The 16749-nt window shown below is 44.9% G+C and overlaps 1 protein-coding gene across 6 annotated transcripts in view; it reads right to left on the bottom strand.

Moving 5' to 3' along the window:
* Positions 1-1444: 1444 nt before the first annotated feature.
* The window catches only part of LOC105488634 (casein kinase 1 gamma 1), a 143550-nt gene continuing 128245 nt past the window's right edge, over positions 1445-16749 (bottom strand). For 2 of the 6 annotated variants that reach the window (XM_011752888.3, XM_011752931.3), the window contains 2 exons: positions 13244-13267; positions 5809-8042 (listed from right to left, as the gene is read on the bottom strand). In XM_011752888.3, the coding sequence (XP_011751190.1) occupies positions 7988-8042; positions 13244-13267 (79 nt within the window). In that variant the 3' untranslated portion in view covers positions 5809-7987. Of the gene's footprint in view, positions 1790-5808; positions 8043-13243; positions 13268-16749 lie in introns of those variants that run through there. The other 4 variants (XM_011752877.3, XM_011752930.2, XM_011752898.3 and 1 more) reach the window with 2 other exon arrangements.

Genomic DNA, 16749 nt, shown 5'->3' with positions numbered 1-16749 from the left:
GGGCAACATGGTGAAACTTGTCTCTACAAAAAATACAAAAATTAGCAGGGCGTGGTGGTGCGCATCTGTAGTTGCAGCTACCCCAGAGGCTGAGGTTGGGGGATCACCTGAGCCCAGGAGGTCAAGGCTGCAAGTGTACCATGATCGTGCCACTGCACTCAAGCCTGTCTCAAAAACAAGGAAACACCCAAAAAACCCAAGTAGCCTCCTGCACACGAGGAGCTAAGGCTAAAATGGCATTACAGCAGCCTTTCTCCCATTCCCACTTTCACAAGAAATCAGGTTGATGGATAAAATGCTCTCAAACTTGAAACTTTTCTCTCATGATTCTTCGGCTACTTGCCTGTGAAAAAGTAATTAAAGAGCAGTAACAAACTGGAAGGAGTCAATCATGCCCAGATTGACAGTTGTTCTGTTGGCTACACATGCAGTATGGTTTTACATTGTTCATCACAGTTCTATCTTCTGTCTGGACACATATTCCGCATTTGTAGAGCAGAATTACAAAGCTACTAAAAGTTGTGCCACAGAACAGATCCTGATTTCCTGTGTTCTACCACCTGAGAAGAACAGGGACACAGGAACTAACATGTGAGTGATAATGTCCAAATTCTTCCAGGAATATTTATTTGAGACGGAGTCTTGCTCTGATGCCCACGCTGGAGTGCAGTGGTGCGATCTTGACTCACCACAAACTGCACCTCCCTGGTTCAAGCAATTGGCCCGCCTCAGCCTCCTGAGTAGCTGGGATTATAGGTGTGCACCACCATGCCCAACTAATTTTTGCATTTTTAGTAGAGACAGGGTTTCACCATGTTGGCCAGGCTGGTCTCGAACTCTTGACCTCAAGTGATCCACCCGCCTTGGCCTCCCAGAGTGCTGGGATTACAGGCGTGAGCCACCGTGCCCGGCCAATATATTTTTTTTAATTAAAAAATAATTTTCTTCTTCAGGATACAGCAATATTTATTTTTGAAGTGACTCAAGGGAGAAGACAATGTTTAGTCCAAGGAATGAAACAAGAAGCCAAATTATCAGGCATTTATTTTTGTTCACAGGAGACTTGAATCGCATCAAAGTGAGTCCTAGCTAGATTGTTAATTACAAATGAGCCGAGGGAGATTAAAAACAGACAAACCAGGCCGGGCGCGGTGGCTCACGCCTGTAATCCCAGCACTTTGGGAGGCTGAGGTGGGCGGATCATGAGATCAGGAGATCGAGACCATCCTGGCTAACACGGTGAAACCCCTTCTCTACTAAAAATGCAAAAAATTAGCCGGGCGTGGCAGCGGGCGCCTGTAGTCCCAGCTACTTGGGAGGCTGAGGCAGGAGAATGGCATGAACCCAGGAGATGGAGCTTGCAGTGAGCCGAGCGAGACTCTTGTCTCAAAAAACAAAACAAAACAAACCAGACAAACCAATCAACCAACCAAACAAGCAGAAGTAGCCAAGAAAGGTAAGACATTTTATTTTACATACAAAAAGGGTGCAAACTGAGTCCTTTCCTCCCCAAATTGGGGAAGAGGTATACTTAAATATCACATTTGTGTTTTCCATGGTGCCCTAGGAAATGGGCTACTCTGAGATAACATATCAGAACCCATTTTCCATTTTCTCCAAAGGCTACTTCCTCTGCAGAGAAGATTTTCCTAATGGTGCACAAGTATCTCTCCTGCAGGAACCATTTCAAATACACTTGAAATTGACATTCATGTTTAAAAATACTACAAATTTCATTTTCACAGCTGAGCTTTGTGACCAGTGCCAGGGTTTATGAAACATTATACATCTAAAAAAAAAAAAAAGTAAAAAAAGAGGCATTTAACAATAATCAGACACATCCACACATTAAAACTGATTTCCACAGCTGATTTATACATTATCAAGTTGTTTAAAAATCGCAATCAACATCCCAACATCTTTTTAAGAGTACAATGGGCAAAGATCAAAGACAGACAAATAATAATATAATAAATTAGAGCATGTAATACATCCGATGGGAATTGCTGAATCAACATTATTTTCCATTGGGGGTATATATTTTTGGTTTATCTTTATCTTTTCTGCTGTTATTTTTCTCTGCTTGATAAATAGGGCTCATTCCTAAAGCCAGCTTGCTGAGACACTAATTTCAGAAGCTCACTTGTCACTTGTTTACCTCTGAGAACACTCAGGAACACATGGTTCCGAGCAGCTTGGGCTGGATCTTTATGGAAGTGAAATGCACATAGATGAACGCACGCACTCAATGTGCGCACACACACCACACACACACAGACACGCAATCACACACTTCCATCTGTAAATATATTTCTCCCCAAAGAAATGGCTCATCTTTCCTGAGACATTCCTAATAGACTGATAAGCCTTCTAAAAAAGGCTTTTGGTGCAAGGGCCGGCCTGGGATTTGGTCTGGAGCTCATGAACTGAAAATGTTTCACCTGTACTGAAAGGAGGGTGGGTGGGGACATTCAGAACAGCTGTCCTCTTGTGGGTGTTACTGGAATGGCTGCACCGCACCCCCACTTATTACCGTGAATAATGCTCTGCTGTGAGACCTTAAAGGTGGTGATGGCACCGGGAAAGTGATTGTGAGGAGTAAAAGAAGAAAAATAAAAGAAATTCTGTCTACAGAACTGAGGTTTCTTTGTAACATCAAGTTTGGTAATCAAACTAGAAATACATGGAATACATGTTCACTTCTTCCTTTGAAAGGTGATTTACAAATACTGGAAGTGGGTTTTCTGGTTGTGTTTTGAGAACATGTCAACTACCATTGTGTATTATCCAGGGAACCTACTCACTATTTCGAATACAATGAGAAACCTATTTTTTTTTTTTTGTACTTAGTCACCTGCAAAAGCAGTTAGGAAAAACATTTTTAAGACTGCTTGCTGGATAAAAGACTTTCAAGATTCCTTACTTGTGGCTAAAACACTGCTCAAAACTTTATAAACCCACGTTAAGGGCCATGGTTGCCTCTTCTTTTTCTTATTCAGAAACAAAATCACCCCCCATACACCAAAAAACAAATTGAAAAAAACAAAAAACACCAAAACCCCAAGCCAAAGGAATCCCTATTTGATTCCTGTCAACCCCTCATGGGAAAGACTAGGAGTCTCTGCCATCGACCTCTAGATAGGACTTCCCTGCAGTCTGCAAAAGCAACAACCCGAAAGATAAGTGCCTGTCACTCACGTGGTCAATTCAGATGGGGTGCCTAATTGCCCTGGCTCCCTGAGGGTTTCTAGAATTCATCTGCCCACGATAGGGCAATACTGGGGATGGTGGCAGTGGCGTGGCAAAGGCAATGTTGGCTGTATGGTGTTGCAGGCTCCCAATCTGAGAAACGAACCCTAATACGGTTCTGACACTGGAGACAATGTTGTTAGGGCAACTCAATGGGAATGGAGAGCTGGTTTAAATGTGCAAATGGAAGAGGTGGCTGGGACACAGGAGGCATGTGGGCTTGGGAGATGCATCAAACAAAAGCTCCTCTGAGAAGACGTTTTCTTGGCTGCCATGGAAGTTCTCATTTTTGAGAAATGCAAGCCATGCTTGCTCACTGGGAGGAGGAATGGATTTTATCTTTTACATAAAAAAGTTAAGGCTATAATCTTCTTCTTTTTTTTTTTTTTTTTTTTTTTTTTTTGAGACGGAGTCTTGCTCTGTCACCCAGGCTAGAGTGCAGTGGCGAGATCTCAGCTCACTGCAAACTCCGCCTCCCGGGTTCACACTATTCTCCTGCCTCAGCCTCCTGAGTAGCTGGGACTACAGGCGCCTGCCACCACGCCCAGCTATTTTTTTTTTTTTTGTATTTTTAGTAGAGGCAGGGTTTTGGGGTTTCAATGTGTTAGCCAAGATGATCTCGATCTCCTGACCTCGTGATCTGTCCGCCTCAGCCTCCCAAAGTGCTGGGATTACAGGCATGAGCCACCGCGCCCAGCCAAGGCTATAATCTTTAGTAACCACTTTGACATTACATTATCATTGTTACGTATTTCTGGCACTGAAAGTGGTTACTAGCACTGAAAATCAACACTGAATATGCACTACCAGCATATCTTTCCACTGCACTAAGTTTGGAAATTACTTTAGGGGTGATGGTCACCTTTACTGGCTAATAGGCAAGGATTGTTTTCTAAGTACTTGGAGTTTATTTAGAAAAAAGAAACAATCAACACTTCTAGAAACCTCAGGATTTCTGCTGTCATCTGTAGCTCATGCATTCCAATGTAAAATGGGATTTTAACTGGAAGCTAACCTTGTACCTTCCTAGACCCTGTTTATTGCCAGACAGGCCCCATAATAGCAGAAGAATGTTAAGGCAGTCATGAGTGCAAACTGGCTGTCAGGATGCTCTCTCCACCCTTGGGGGCAGTCTGGAGTGAGATCTGGGGAAAGCGCCAAGGTGCATAGAGCAACTTGACCAACTCTTACTGCAAAGACACAAGTGATACCCTGGTCAAAAGGGAGTAGGGGAGACCATTTATGCCTTGGTGGAGTCTTGGCCTGTGTGCCTCAATCTGTTTAGGATGCAATGTCTGAGGGACTGTAGAGCTTGGGAAAACTCCTAATGTATAATATTAAGGGTTTTTATGAACAGATGCTGAGTTAGTTTTCAGGAAAAACAATTGCATCAATCCCAAATAAAAAGATCCTGAGGCACCATAGTTGTGAAATGGAGAAAGCTCAGAAACTACAGAGCAAGTGGATGGGTGGGGACAGTCAGCGAGTGCATGCCCTAACCCCAAGGATCTCGCTGAGGCATACAGCTAAGCAACTGTAGCAATAGGGCCGAGGAGCGAGCCCTGATGTGTTGAGGGCTGAAGTGATGGCCAATTGCGTCTAGGGTACTCAGGTTTTTTGCTTAATTTTAAGGAAGATCACATCAGAATCTCCCAGGTCTGGGACCACTTTGAAGTGCCAATGGCCCTAGAGGGATCACCATTACCCTGTATGCTAAAGGGACCTGGGATTCTTTACCTTTGCTATGAAAACCAAGTATCTAGTAAGAGATTTGTGGAGGTTGGAAGGTGAGAACAGTATATTAGGAAAGACACTCCCCTACAACTGATCCAGTAAAAATTTTAAGACAAAAAAAAAAAAAGTCGCAAATCCAGCTGCAAGGAAGCTTGCCTTAAGCCAAGCTGGTCACTGCCTTTGCTCTTGTGTGTGTGGAAGCAGGGTGAGGGGCTGAAGGGAGGCACTCAGTAGGGTATAGAGTGCCAGGATGCTCCAGGCATTGCCAACATTTCCCTCTGCCCTTTTCTTTTTTCTTTTTTTTTTTAAGACAGAGTCTCACTCTGTTGCCCAGGCTGGAGTGCAGTGGCGCGATCTTGGCTCACTGCAACTTCTGCCTCCCAGGCTCAAGTGATTCTCCTCCCTCAGCCTCCCGAGTAGCTGGGACTATGGGTGCATGCCACCACGCCCGACTAATTTTTGTATTTTTTGTAGAGATGGGGTTTCACCACGTTGGCCAGGCTGGTCTCGAACTCCTGACCTCATGTGATCCACTCACCTCGGCCTCCCAAAGCGCTGGGATTACAGGCATGAGCCACTGCGCCTGGCCCCCTTCTGCCCTCTCTTGAGAGGCAAGGCATTTTCTATACAGGGGTGAGGAAAAGTTAAACTTTCTATACAGTAAGTTAGCATTGCCGAAATCCCAACTGAGAAATGATGTAAATCTTAGTGACATGGCTGTAACCACTAGGTAATGGCAAGGACATAAATCCCAATATTCACAGTCCTTGTGGGGAAGGGGTGTGATACTGCATCTCCCTGCCACTCTATGTTCCATATATAGAAACATTTATAGAAATGACATATTACCATCTTTCCATAAGCTAAGCAGGTTTGATGCAAGTGAAATAATATTCCCTAGCCAAGATCCAACGGAACAGATGAAGCCCAGTACCTCTGATACTGTTAATGCTATTTCTGCTCTGTGCAAGGTACATCAAGGGAATTTTTCAAGAAATGGCAACTACCAGAAAATATCCCCACACCCTCCAGTCCAAAAGATAGCCCTACACCTCAAGCTAGAGGCGAAGACTTCTATGCTCCACAAACCATCAGACTAAGTCACCCACCAGCCACTGTGCTCCATGGTTGGCTCTCTACTCCCAGATACAAGACCTCTTTCCTGATGTAAATGACCCTTTCTCTTCTGTCACCTCTGGAATGGGCAGTCATTGTTTGGTTAAGCTACTAAACTCAAATGAAAATTGGGTATGAGAAGAGTAACTTCCCACATGAAAGACTTGTCAAACAGTGAATGAGGAACCAAGATTCTTCACAGTAGTACCTCCTATGAAAACACCACAGGGGGAGGCCGAGGGCATACTGGGGAAAACATGCTTAGAGGCATGGCCACCTTTCTGGAAGGAGTCTATGTCCAGTTGAGAAGATAATTTCAGACCTTTCACTCCAGTTTCCTTTTCCCTGGAATATTCCAGCACCAATCAATCTTTCCCTCCTTTTAAATGCAGCCCCATATACTGCATCCTAAGCTTACTGCTATGGACCTGCTGGGAGATATTCATAACCTTGGTTTCTGATAAGGCAGGCCAGCCCAAATGCTACAGCTCAGCTATTGGGGGAGATAGGATACACTGATTTTCTTTTCCTGGCCCTATAATGCCACACCCCGAGGTCCCTCTGGCAGGTGGAAGATAGGTTCACTGTCCTCCTCTTTTTTTCCACTAATGGCAATATGGTGGTGGCTGTTTCATCACTAATTTGTCCCCCAAGTCACCAGGAAATCACATGGCTATCTAGTTGGAAGTCCCTGGCAGCAGAAGAAACAATTTCATTATTATTATTTTTTTTTTGTTAAGCATCTCCTTCTCTGGGATGAGCTGTTTCTTGGTCACAGTCTGGTTCGGCTGGCTCATCTCATGTGCTGGAGAGCTAGGTTTTCAAACTGTAAGCTGATTAGGTCAAGATGCTCTGGTAGGGACATTCTTCAGCTGCTGAGAAGATGAATGAAAATTCAAGTATGTTTTCTTGCCAACCTGAGTGTTCACTCAGAATGACACCAAGTTTGGCTTCTCTTCTGGGTGGTGCAGATCAAACTCTTTCCACTGAGAATGTCCTCTGGACCCATGTTCTCTCTGAATGGCTTGGCTGGCCCCATCCCCCTCAAAACAGGTAAAAGTGAAACCCCCAATATAACCAGACACAATATGCATCTGCCATGTTTTTGTTTTTGTTTTTTTAAAAAAAAACTAAAAGTGCAACAAAGTCAGTTTTCTTTCCTTTGCTCAGAACAATTTTCATTGTCCTACTACCGCCTGGAAAAAAGAGTTTGTCAAAAAAGCTAAGAACGCCAACACACAGGGACAGTAGACTGCAGATTGCTCACAGCTTGTGTCCTACAGTGTAACTTCACAGGAGGGAGGGAAGAAGGAACCTGAACCCCATGGCCAGCTGGGATGAATGCTGCACAGGCACAGAGGAAGAGGAAACCATACTGCCAGGCACACCTGGGACACGGAGAAGGTTCTTCTCCAGCCCAGGTCTCCATTTTCCTCCTACCTTCTTGGCCTTACCCCCAGCCTCTTGATCTCCTTCTGCAAATAAAGTCTTTAGCTCACTAGGTTTTATGCTGGAGAGGGTTGAGGGTGGGGTAAAAACCAGGAGTAAACTAAGGGGAGGAAGGAGAATAGTAGTCCTTGAGTTTTTGTGAATGACACCTTCACTGTAAACAATGGGAAGGAGAGTCAACCAGGCAGCCCTATGGGCAAGCAGTGGAGGAACAGCAGCTCTGGGACCTGCTCAGAGCCTTAGGCAGGCGGGGATGGCCAATGACCCACTAGGCCCTGGCTGCCCACACTGGCTCCTTCTGGGGGCATCTGTTTTCTTCTTTTTGGTTTGGATATCCACCCTCCCCCAAAGAGGAGTCCCTTCCAATGAGAAATGGCAGGAGCTGCAGGTACAATTGAGTCAGAGTCCCCAGGGCCTGAGGACTCCTGGGAGGCACTGGTCACTTGTGGCGCTGAGCAGTCTTCTTCCTTTTCCTCTTAAAGAAACAGCAGCACCTGGAGCACAAGGAACATTGCAAGTCAGTGCGGGAGGCCTGCAGCTTCCAGCAGACTTCTGCCTGCTTCTGCTTACTGAAGGGGGTGGAATTTTCCCCCTGGCACCCACCCATAGGGACCGCCCACCATCTACAGTGCACGCACTGGAGGCAGTGGGCAGTGTCTGCCAGAAAAGCCAAAGGAAATAGCTGCTTGATTTCAATCTGCAGTCATCCTACCTAATTATAAGATGGTGCAGGCTAGGCAGGGCTGAAATAGGCATTACTGGAAGGAGGATGAAGAAGGTTCATACTTTAGCACCCAACCCAGATGCCTCACCTTATCAAGAGCCAAGACTGGGGATCCTCAGGGCTGCATAAAAATAGTCTACATTGTCTACTCCTTGATACTGAGGGCACAATTATTTAATGCAACTCACTGGCCAGAGGGCAGGGAGGCTAAATTAAGGCAAACAAATCCCGTGATAAGTATGATGTCTGGAACTCTAGGAGGATCTCAGGATGTTACCAATGAAGGATTAAGGATTCTCCCTATCCCTCTCTCTGCCCTCACCCAAGTACCTGAAGTAGGCAGGAGAGGCCCTGACTCTAATAATGACTGTGAGCCACATCTCCTGACTGACATCAGTACAGCTCCCCCTTTTCATCTGGAGGGGACCACTGTCACAGCCCAGGAGCTGACCATCGGGATGCTCTCACTCCCCAATTTAGGGAGTGAGATACAGGGCACTCCCCAGTTTAGCTTCCTGAGATTGCTGCTGTGCCAGATGGGGTTTATGAACTGGCCCTGTCTGAGATGGAGGTGGGGTTGGCTCCTTTATGAGTCCTCCAAGTTCTGCTCCCTGGGGACTAGCCACAGTTCTGGCACATCCCTAAGTCTGAGTATCCCCCCTCCTCACTCCTGTCTTTAGAACAGGAAGTATCACTCTTGCTCAGGCAGTCCAGAAGTGGGTAATGAGTACTGTGGCAAGGTGCACAAGATATGTCCTTTCCAGGGAGCTGACACATGGGGAATGAGAATGAAAGGGACAGAAGGTGGTGGATGAGTCAAAGATGCAGGATGATGGAGGGCAGTAAAGTTGGAAGCATAGCTCAGACTTGCTAGACCCTTGAAAGAAAAGCTTTTCTGAGAAAACTATCTTTGAGTCTCTTGCCTAATCATTGCAGGTGTAATGCCAGCATTTTTCATATGGAAATAAAGGCTGTTACTTACTTCCCATACCCCTAGGCATTTCACTGTAGCCAAGATCCCCTCTTTTTAGTTAGACTCCTTGGTATTCCTACATCCAATGTTATTAAAAACTGGAGAAAGTTTCTAAGAATGCAGAAACAAACATTTACACAGACCATGATGGGCTGTAATCATATCTGAATGAATCAAACATGAACATTTTAGAAATAGGAGATTTTTTTTTTTTTTTTTTTTTTTTTGAGACAGAGTCTTGCACTGTTGCCCAGGCTAGAGTGCAGTGGCACGATCTCGGCTCACTGCAAGCTCCACCTCCTGGGTTCACACCATTCTTCTGCCTCAGCCTCCCGAGTAGCTGGGACTACAGGCGCCTGCCACCACGCCCGGCTAAGTTTTTGTACTTTTAGTAGAGACGGGGTTTCACCGTGTTAGCCAGGATGGTCTTGATCTCCTGACCTCGTGATCCGCCCACCTCGGCCTCCCAAAGTGCTGGGATTACAGGCATGAGCCACCACGCCCGGCCTGAAATAGGAGATTCTTAAGAGGGTCTTTGGAAAGATTTTCTCTGAAAGTATCAATGACATTTGTGAGGTACTATTAATGGGTGCAAATATAATCACTAAGCAAAGTGTAATATGTATTTGGAAACTAAATTCTTTTAAATAAAAGTGACCAACATTTTTGATTGTTAAAAATAATCCTCGGCCGGGCGCGGTGGCTCAAGCCTGTAATCCCAGCACTTTGGGAGGCCGAGACGGGCGGATCACGAGGTCAGGAGATCGAAACCATCCTGGCTAACACGGTGAAACCCCGTCTCTATTAAGAAATACAAAAAACTAGCCAGGCGAGGTGGCGGGCGCCTGTAGTCCCAGCTACTCGGGAGGCTGAGGCCGGAGAATGGCGTGAACCCGGGAGGCGGAGCTTGCAGTGAGCTGAGATCTGGCCACTGCACTCCAGCCTGGGCGACAGAGCGAGACTCCGTCTCAAAAAAAAAAAAAAAAAGAAAAAAAAAAAAATCCTCAATGGAAACCCTGGATAAGAATTCAAGAACAAATGGTTTTTTTTTTTCTTTTCTTTTCTTTTTTTTTTTTTTTTTTGAGACGGAGTCTCGCTCTGTCGCCCAGGCTGGAGTGCAGTGGCCGGATCTCAGCTCACTGCAAGTTCCGCCTCCCAGGTTTATGCCATTCTACCGCCTCAGCCTCCCGAGCAGCTGGGACTACAGGTGTTGCCACTATGCCCAGCTAATTTTTTGTATTTTTAGTAGAGACGGGGTTTCACCGTGTTAGCCAGGATGGTCTCCATCTCCTGACCTCGTGATCCGCCCGTCTCGGCCTCCCAAAGTGCTGGGATTACAGGCTTGAGTCACCGTGCCTGGCCTCTTTTTTTTTTTTTTTTTTTTTTTTTGAGACTGAGTTTCACTCTGTCGCCCAGGCTGGAATACAGTGGTGCTCACTGCAACCTCCACCTACCGGGCTCAAGTGATTCTCCTGCCTCAGCCTCCCGAATTGCTGGGATTACAGGTGTCCACAGCATGCCCGGCTAATTTTTGTATTTTTAATGGAGACAGGGTTTCACCATGTTGGCCGGGCTGGTCTTGAACTCCTGACCTCAAATGATCCACCTGCCTCGGGCCTCCCAAAGTGCTGGGATTACAGGTGTAAGCCACTATGCCTGGCCCAAATGGCATTTTTCTATATGTATGCTTTAGAAATGGACATTTTCCAAGTTGAATGTCCTGAAATTAATAATAAAAGAGGCAAATTAAATCTCTATTTCAATAGACTTACCTCTTTTCTTCTGAACCATGATTTTCAGAGGCATTACTAACTTTTAAGTCAACCTCTATTCTTAATCTTTTTGGAGGATGCAAAGATAATGATTTTGTGTTTTTAAGAAAGCAATAAAAAAAGTTTAAAATACTGTTTAGGTCCATTGCAAACTGTACAATGACTTCTCTTTTACCTCCTCCAAGGCAAGCCATAAGAATTAATGTCTGCTTACAAGCGTATCATAACTGGATGTGGAATGCTGAACCCACCTGACTAAAAGGGAGTGTGAGCTATGGTTCAAAGGAGTTGGAATATTTCAAATTTAGAACCCTGGATTTATCTTTGCTAGTTATTGTAGTTAAAGCTTCAGCAGTGGCAAAGGCTTTTAATGATTCTACCTACAAAAAAGCAGGCCTCACAATCTGCTCTTCAGCTCTTTGGTGTCTGTGGTGACTACTGGCAACAGGATCTATTAAACTGGGTCTGTCTCTAGACCAAGTCCACTGACTGACTTTCAGATGTGTTCCTCTCAAAAGAGAATGAAGGCAGGTGATGGACCCCTCATGGCTTAGGTTTTCTTCCAGTTGATTGACTGTTTAGATGACTAGAAGTTCTCAACATGCTGGAGTCAAAATCGATCCAAATCTCCCTACTCTCAAGCCATCTAGTGCTCTTACCCCAGGCCTCTGACCCACTACCTTTTCCATACAGCATTCTTACTATGTCATGGCCCTCTCTCTTCAGCTATTCCCTTGCTATGTTCCTTTTCTCTGCCATACGTGTATATTCTTCCTTTCTTCTAATACTTGACTCAAGTCCTACAGTGTTTACAAGGACTTATTTGACTATCCTGTCCATGGTGACTTCCTGGCCCCTCAGTCTCTCAAGGGCAATAATCTAAATGTCCTGGAAAACTCCTTGTCCTTTCATGTGTAATTCTGATCTCTTCAGCTAGATGGTACCCAAGCTCTTTGGGGCAAATTTTGCAACCCGCCCCGCCACCCCGCTAGAGTTCCAAGCACAGGGTTAGATAAGCATATAGGAGGCCCTCAAGTATCTGCAGTAAGGATCATGTGACTGACACCTCACAGGAAAAAATAGACCACCACAATGTCAGATTACACAGACACATATTTGCAAAACAAATAGCCAAAGGTATTCTTTGATCCCCTAAGACTATAAATCTGACCTCCACAAAACCCAGTTGTTTTCTTTAATATATTCCTGTCTCTAAGGAAGCCCCTGTAGGCAATCTGGCTTAGACAGTTAGGGTTCAGAAACCAGTGCCCAACCCAGTCACTGAAGACACACAAACATGGCAGTCATGAAACTAGCAGGCTGTTACCTCCATGTAGAACATGACTTTATGCATGCGGACAATGCGGGAGAGTTACAATTCCAGACTGCAACAGACCAACAAGTTCAGGAGTACCTGGAAGGTCATAGGCTAGAGAGCAGGGGAAGGGGCTATGTCTTGTAGCAAGAATGTTCCTCACCACACATGGATTCTTGAGGGCTTCTCCTTCCATAAACTCCATGTTATTCCTAAAAATACATTCCAGGAACCTTTTCCAGGAATGGAACACACAGGCTCCAATATATCAATTAGCTGAGTCAGCCCTTGGCCTACTAAACTCTCACATAGGAATAAAGAAAAAGACAATAAACGAAAACAAAACAACTCTCAAAACAACAAAAAAAATCCACCTCTCCCTGAAGGAGCTCCCCCTTTTTTGAGGTTCCTACTCTACAGATGGAAGAGCCAGCTGAATCAAAAAAAGTCAGATTTTCCCAAAGCAGCCAATTTCCAGGTTAGAGACCACACTGCAGAATGTGAGATTATCCAGCAACAGCTCACTATCCTTGTGGCTGTGAGCAAACACAACTGCTAAGTAAAAACTGATACAGTAATCTTGCCCTTTTACCTCTGTCCCTCTCCATATCTGGTGTATTAATTTGGGAGAAAATTCACTCAGCTAAAAACAGATAATTTTGGATATGTGGGATACTGTTATGGCAGGAGGAGACAGCGATAAGGTGGGTTTGAAAGAAGGAATAGACTAATTCCTGGGTACAGGCCTGCCCCATCCCCACCTTATGGATCTAGATCCCCAGTCAGGGTGGTTATGGCACAAGGAGTCCTATGGAAGTTATTTGATGTTCCTAAGACATTTTGTTTGGCTTTGCCAATCCCAGCCTAGTCTGGTCCACTCCCCTTGCAATGGACTGGAGAGAGGGACTCACCACAGGTTGAGCATTTTCAGGCAGCTACAGAGTATATAAAGAGAAAAACACAGAAAGGAAGAGAGAGAAAGAGAGAGATATTAGTCCACAGAGGTGAAATGGAAGCGACTCCCTGTGAGCCATGCAAACATGCAGTATGTGTCTGTGTTTAGTTTCTTCTTCTGTCAAGGTAGGGTGAGTAGGCCCAGGCCACTTGGTCCCCACGTTAAAGTGGAGGTTCGGACAGGAGCCTGACAGAAGCATCAAGGTGGGATTTGGATCTCAGGGGTAAGGCAAAACAGAAAGAGTTGGTGGGAGCTCCAGGGTGGGCTTTCCTGGGTAACTTCCAGGAAGGCAGCAGGGGAAAGAGCAAATGACCCTGCCGGTAAGAACTCAATCAAGCACCAGGGGTGGACCATTTTGGTTCCCACATGAAGTCTCACTGTGCAATATTAAGCTAGCCTCCCAAATATTCTGAGGGAAAAATAAAGTCCCTAGCCTTTGTACAAGTCCAACATGCCTGAACAAAGCAGCTAGCAGTTAGCTCTTCCTCTAGAGAGGGAGAAAAGGTTTAAGTGACACTTACTTTATCTTATTAGAAGATGAATCAGAGGGAGGAGGGTCACTGCTCTGTATTAAGCTATAACTACCAGAGAAGGACCTAAATTCTACTCTTGTTAATGCTCCGGAGAAATGAGGTTCACATTTGTTAAATTATAGCTAAAGTCTGGAAAACCAAAAATTCCTGTATTCTTACTGTAACAAAAATCAACCAAAAAGCTGCCTGTCCTCATCCACCCTTTAAACCATAAACAAGGACATAAGTCCTGGAGCTAGAGAAAAAGGGAATTCACATGTTCATTTTGTACATAGAACAAAACCTAAGACCGTTATTTCTCTCGACCTTTACACTAAACAAGCTGGGTGAGGAACCCAAAATCAAAAGCCTGAAAGTGAAGGTTTCACACAGTCTCCCCAGTACTGAGGTGCGTCTCAATATAAGCATCAGCCCCCTCTACCCCACAAGCAGGCTGCATGAACAAATGGCATCACAGCTGCGTGCAATGCGGGGCTGTTTGGAACACCTCGTGCTTCTCTAGCTGTGACTTCTTCCCATGAAAATGATCAACCAGGTGGACATAGGGCTATTTCCTTGCCTCCACACACAAAGGCCAAGAAAAACAACACATGGCTGGGCCCTGACAGTTCTCTGGGCAAGATGGATTGGTAGCCCATGAAATCACTAAATGCCGTAAGCCAGGAGCTTTGGGATGACATCTGGTCAAATATAATTGCTCCTCTATGCTTTCTACATCTTTTAGAAGATCCAAACCTGAAGCTGGTGGCAAAGAGGCACACTTGTCCTTTTCGCTAAATGACAAGACTTTAAATTCTCCTTACATTCTAGATGTTAAATTATACCAATACGGAATACACCAGATTGAAATCTCTGTGTGAATGAGCCCATATCTTACACACAGAACACAAATACCACACTCACATACACAATTAGTATACACATTTACCAAAATGAGATGAGATGAATGGGTTCAAAAGATAAACCTATATAGGGCATAACATAAAACTAAAGCCCATTTGATTACTGCATTCAAAGTATACTATTAAATCCAAAGTTAAACTTCTAGCCTTCAAAGTAACAGCCACAAAGGTGAATTGAGAATGGGGTGGGAGCTGAGAAAAGGTACGGCCATCCTTCAAGCTCTGACAATGTTTGGATCAGACCATGCTTAGTACAGTGGTTCTGAACATTGGCTACAAGTTAGAATGACCTGAACTTTTAAAATTATTGATGCTCAGGCCACATTTCAATCAATTAAATCAGAATGCCTGAGGCCAGACTCAGACATTTGTATTTTCTAACACGCCCCAGATGACTCCAAAGTGCAGCCAGTTGAGAGCCAAGAGGTTGGGAGTAACATATTGTTTATTTAAGAGAATGTAGCTTTGTATGGAAATTGAAAAAATGTAAGTACCATTAATATCTCCAAAGTCCCTGAGAATAGAGAGCATGTTTCCTTACTAAAATGGTCTTTTCCTGGCATAACCAGCATAACCCTCACCCCCTTACATATCAGTGCCTTACGCAAGCTGGGAGAAGAGTTCTGAAGCTGCCTATAGTTAGCAGGGGTTCAACAAGAGACAGTCAAATCATCCTCATTTACTTTTGATATATTGGGTAGGAATCTTTAAGTCCTGGTTTTCCAAGCAAAAACTTTTTTTTTTTTTTTTTTTGAGACGGTGTCTCGCTCTGTTGCCAGGCTGGAGTGCAGTGGCACAATCTCAGCTCACCACAACCTCTGCCTCCCAGGTTCAAGTGATTCTCCTGCCTCAGCCTCCCGAGTAGCTGGGACTACAGGTGCGTGCCACCACACCCAGGTAATTTTTGTATTTTTAGTAGAGATGGGGTTTCACCATGTTGGCCAGCATGGTCTCAATCTCTTGACCTCATGATCCTCCTGCCTCAGCCTCCCAAAGTGCTGGGATTACACACGTGAGCCACCGCACCTGGCCAAAAACGTGTGTGTGTGTGTGTGAGACAGGGTCTCACCTGTCACCCAGGTTGGAGTACAGTAACATGACCATAGCTCACTGCAGCCTCAACCTTCCAAGTACCTGGAACTACAGGTGCATGCCACTATGCCCAGCTAATTTCCAATTTTTTTATAGAAATGGGGTCTCATTATGTTGCCCAGGCTGGTCTCAAACCCCTAGACTCAAGTGATCCTCCTGCCTCAGCCTCCCAAAGTGCTAAGATTACAGGCATGAATCACCACACCTGGTTGGAAAGGACTTCTTGAAAGTAAAGTGAGTTTATCAAATAGATTGTCAGGGCTGGGCACGGTGGTTCATACCTGTAATTTCAGGACTTTGGGAGACTGAGGCAGGAGGATCATTTGAGCTTGGGGAATAGAGACTGCAGTGAGCCATGATCATGCCAGTACACTCCAGCTTTGGCAATAGAGAGAGACCCTGTCTCAAAAAACAAATAAATAAAAAAGATGGGCAGGGGACCAGGGGAATAGGCAGGAAAGACAACAATACACAGTGCATCTGGAAGGTGGAAGAATTTAGGTCTTAGTGGCATCTCACTAACTTACATTTAGAGGTATAAGAGTGTTCTGGCTTGTATTAAGCTACTTGGGGGCTCATGAGACTACTTAGGTACAATATCACTATAAATACATTGTCTGCTTCAGAAAACAAGACACTGGGATATCCTGCAGGTTCTCAGAGGGCTCACAAGAAAGGTCCTCCATATCAGGGATAGCAGCAGTTACTGACTCATGGTGTCTCTATCTCTCCCTACCTGGTATCTTCTTGAAGTCTAAATCTGGATCTAAATTTGGGATGGGGAAAAAAGGGGAAAAAGTGGTAGAAATGCTGCTTTTGCAGCAGAATTGACAGTTATCTCACCTTCCACCTCAGATTTTAAGAGTTTAAACACAGACCATGCAGCGCACCAAGGGGCTGGTGGTATGGGTGGGGCAAGACACACACATGCAAGA

Source organism: Macaca nemestrina, chromosome 7 (assembly GCF_043159975.1).
Source record: "Macaca nemestrina isolate mMacNem1 chromosome 7, mMacNem.hap1, whole genome shotgun sequence".
NCBI lineage: Eukaryota > Metazoa > Chordata > Mammalia > Primates > Cercopithecidae > Macaca > Macaca nemestrina.
The sequence above is the reverse complement of the archived record's forward strand: the minus strand, read 5'-3'. Positions and strand labels throughout refer to the sequence as shown.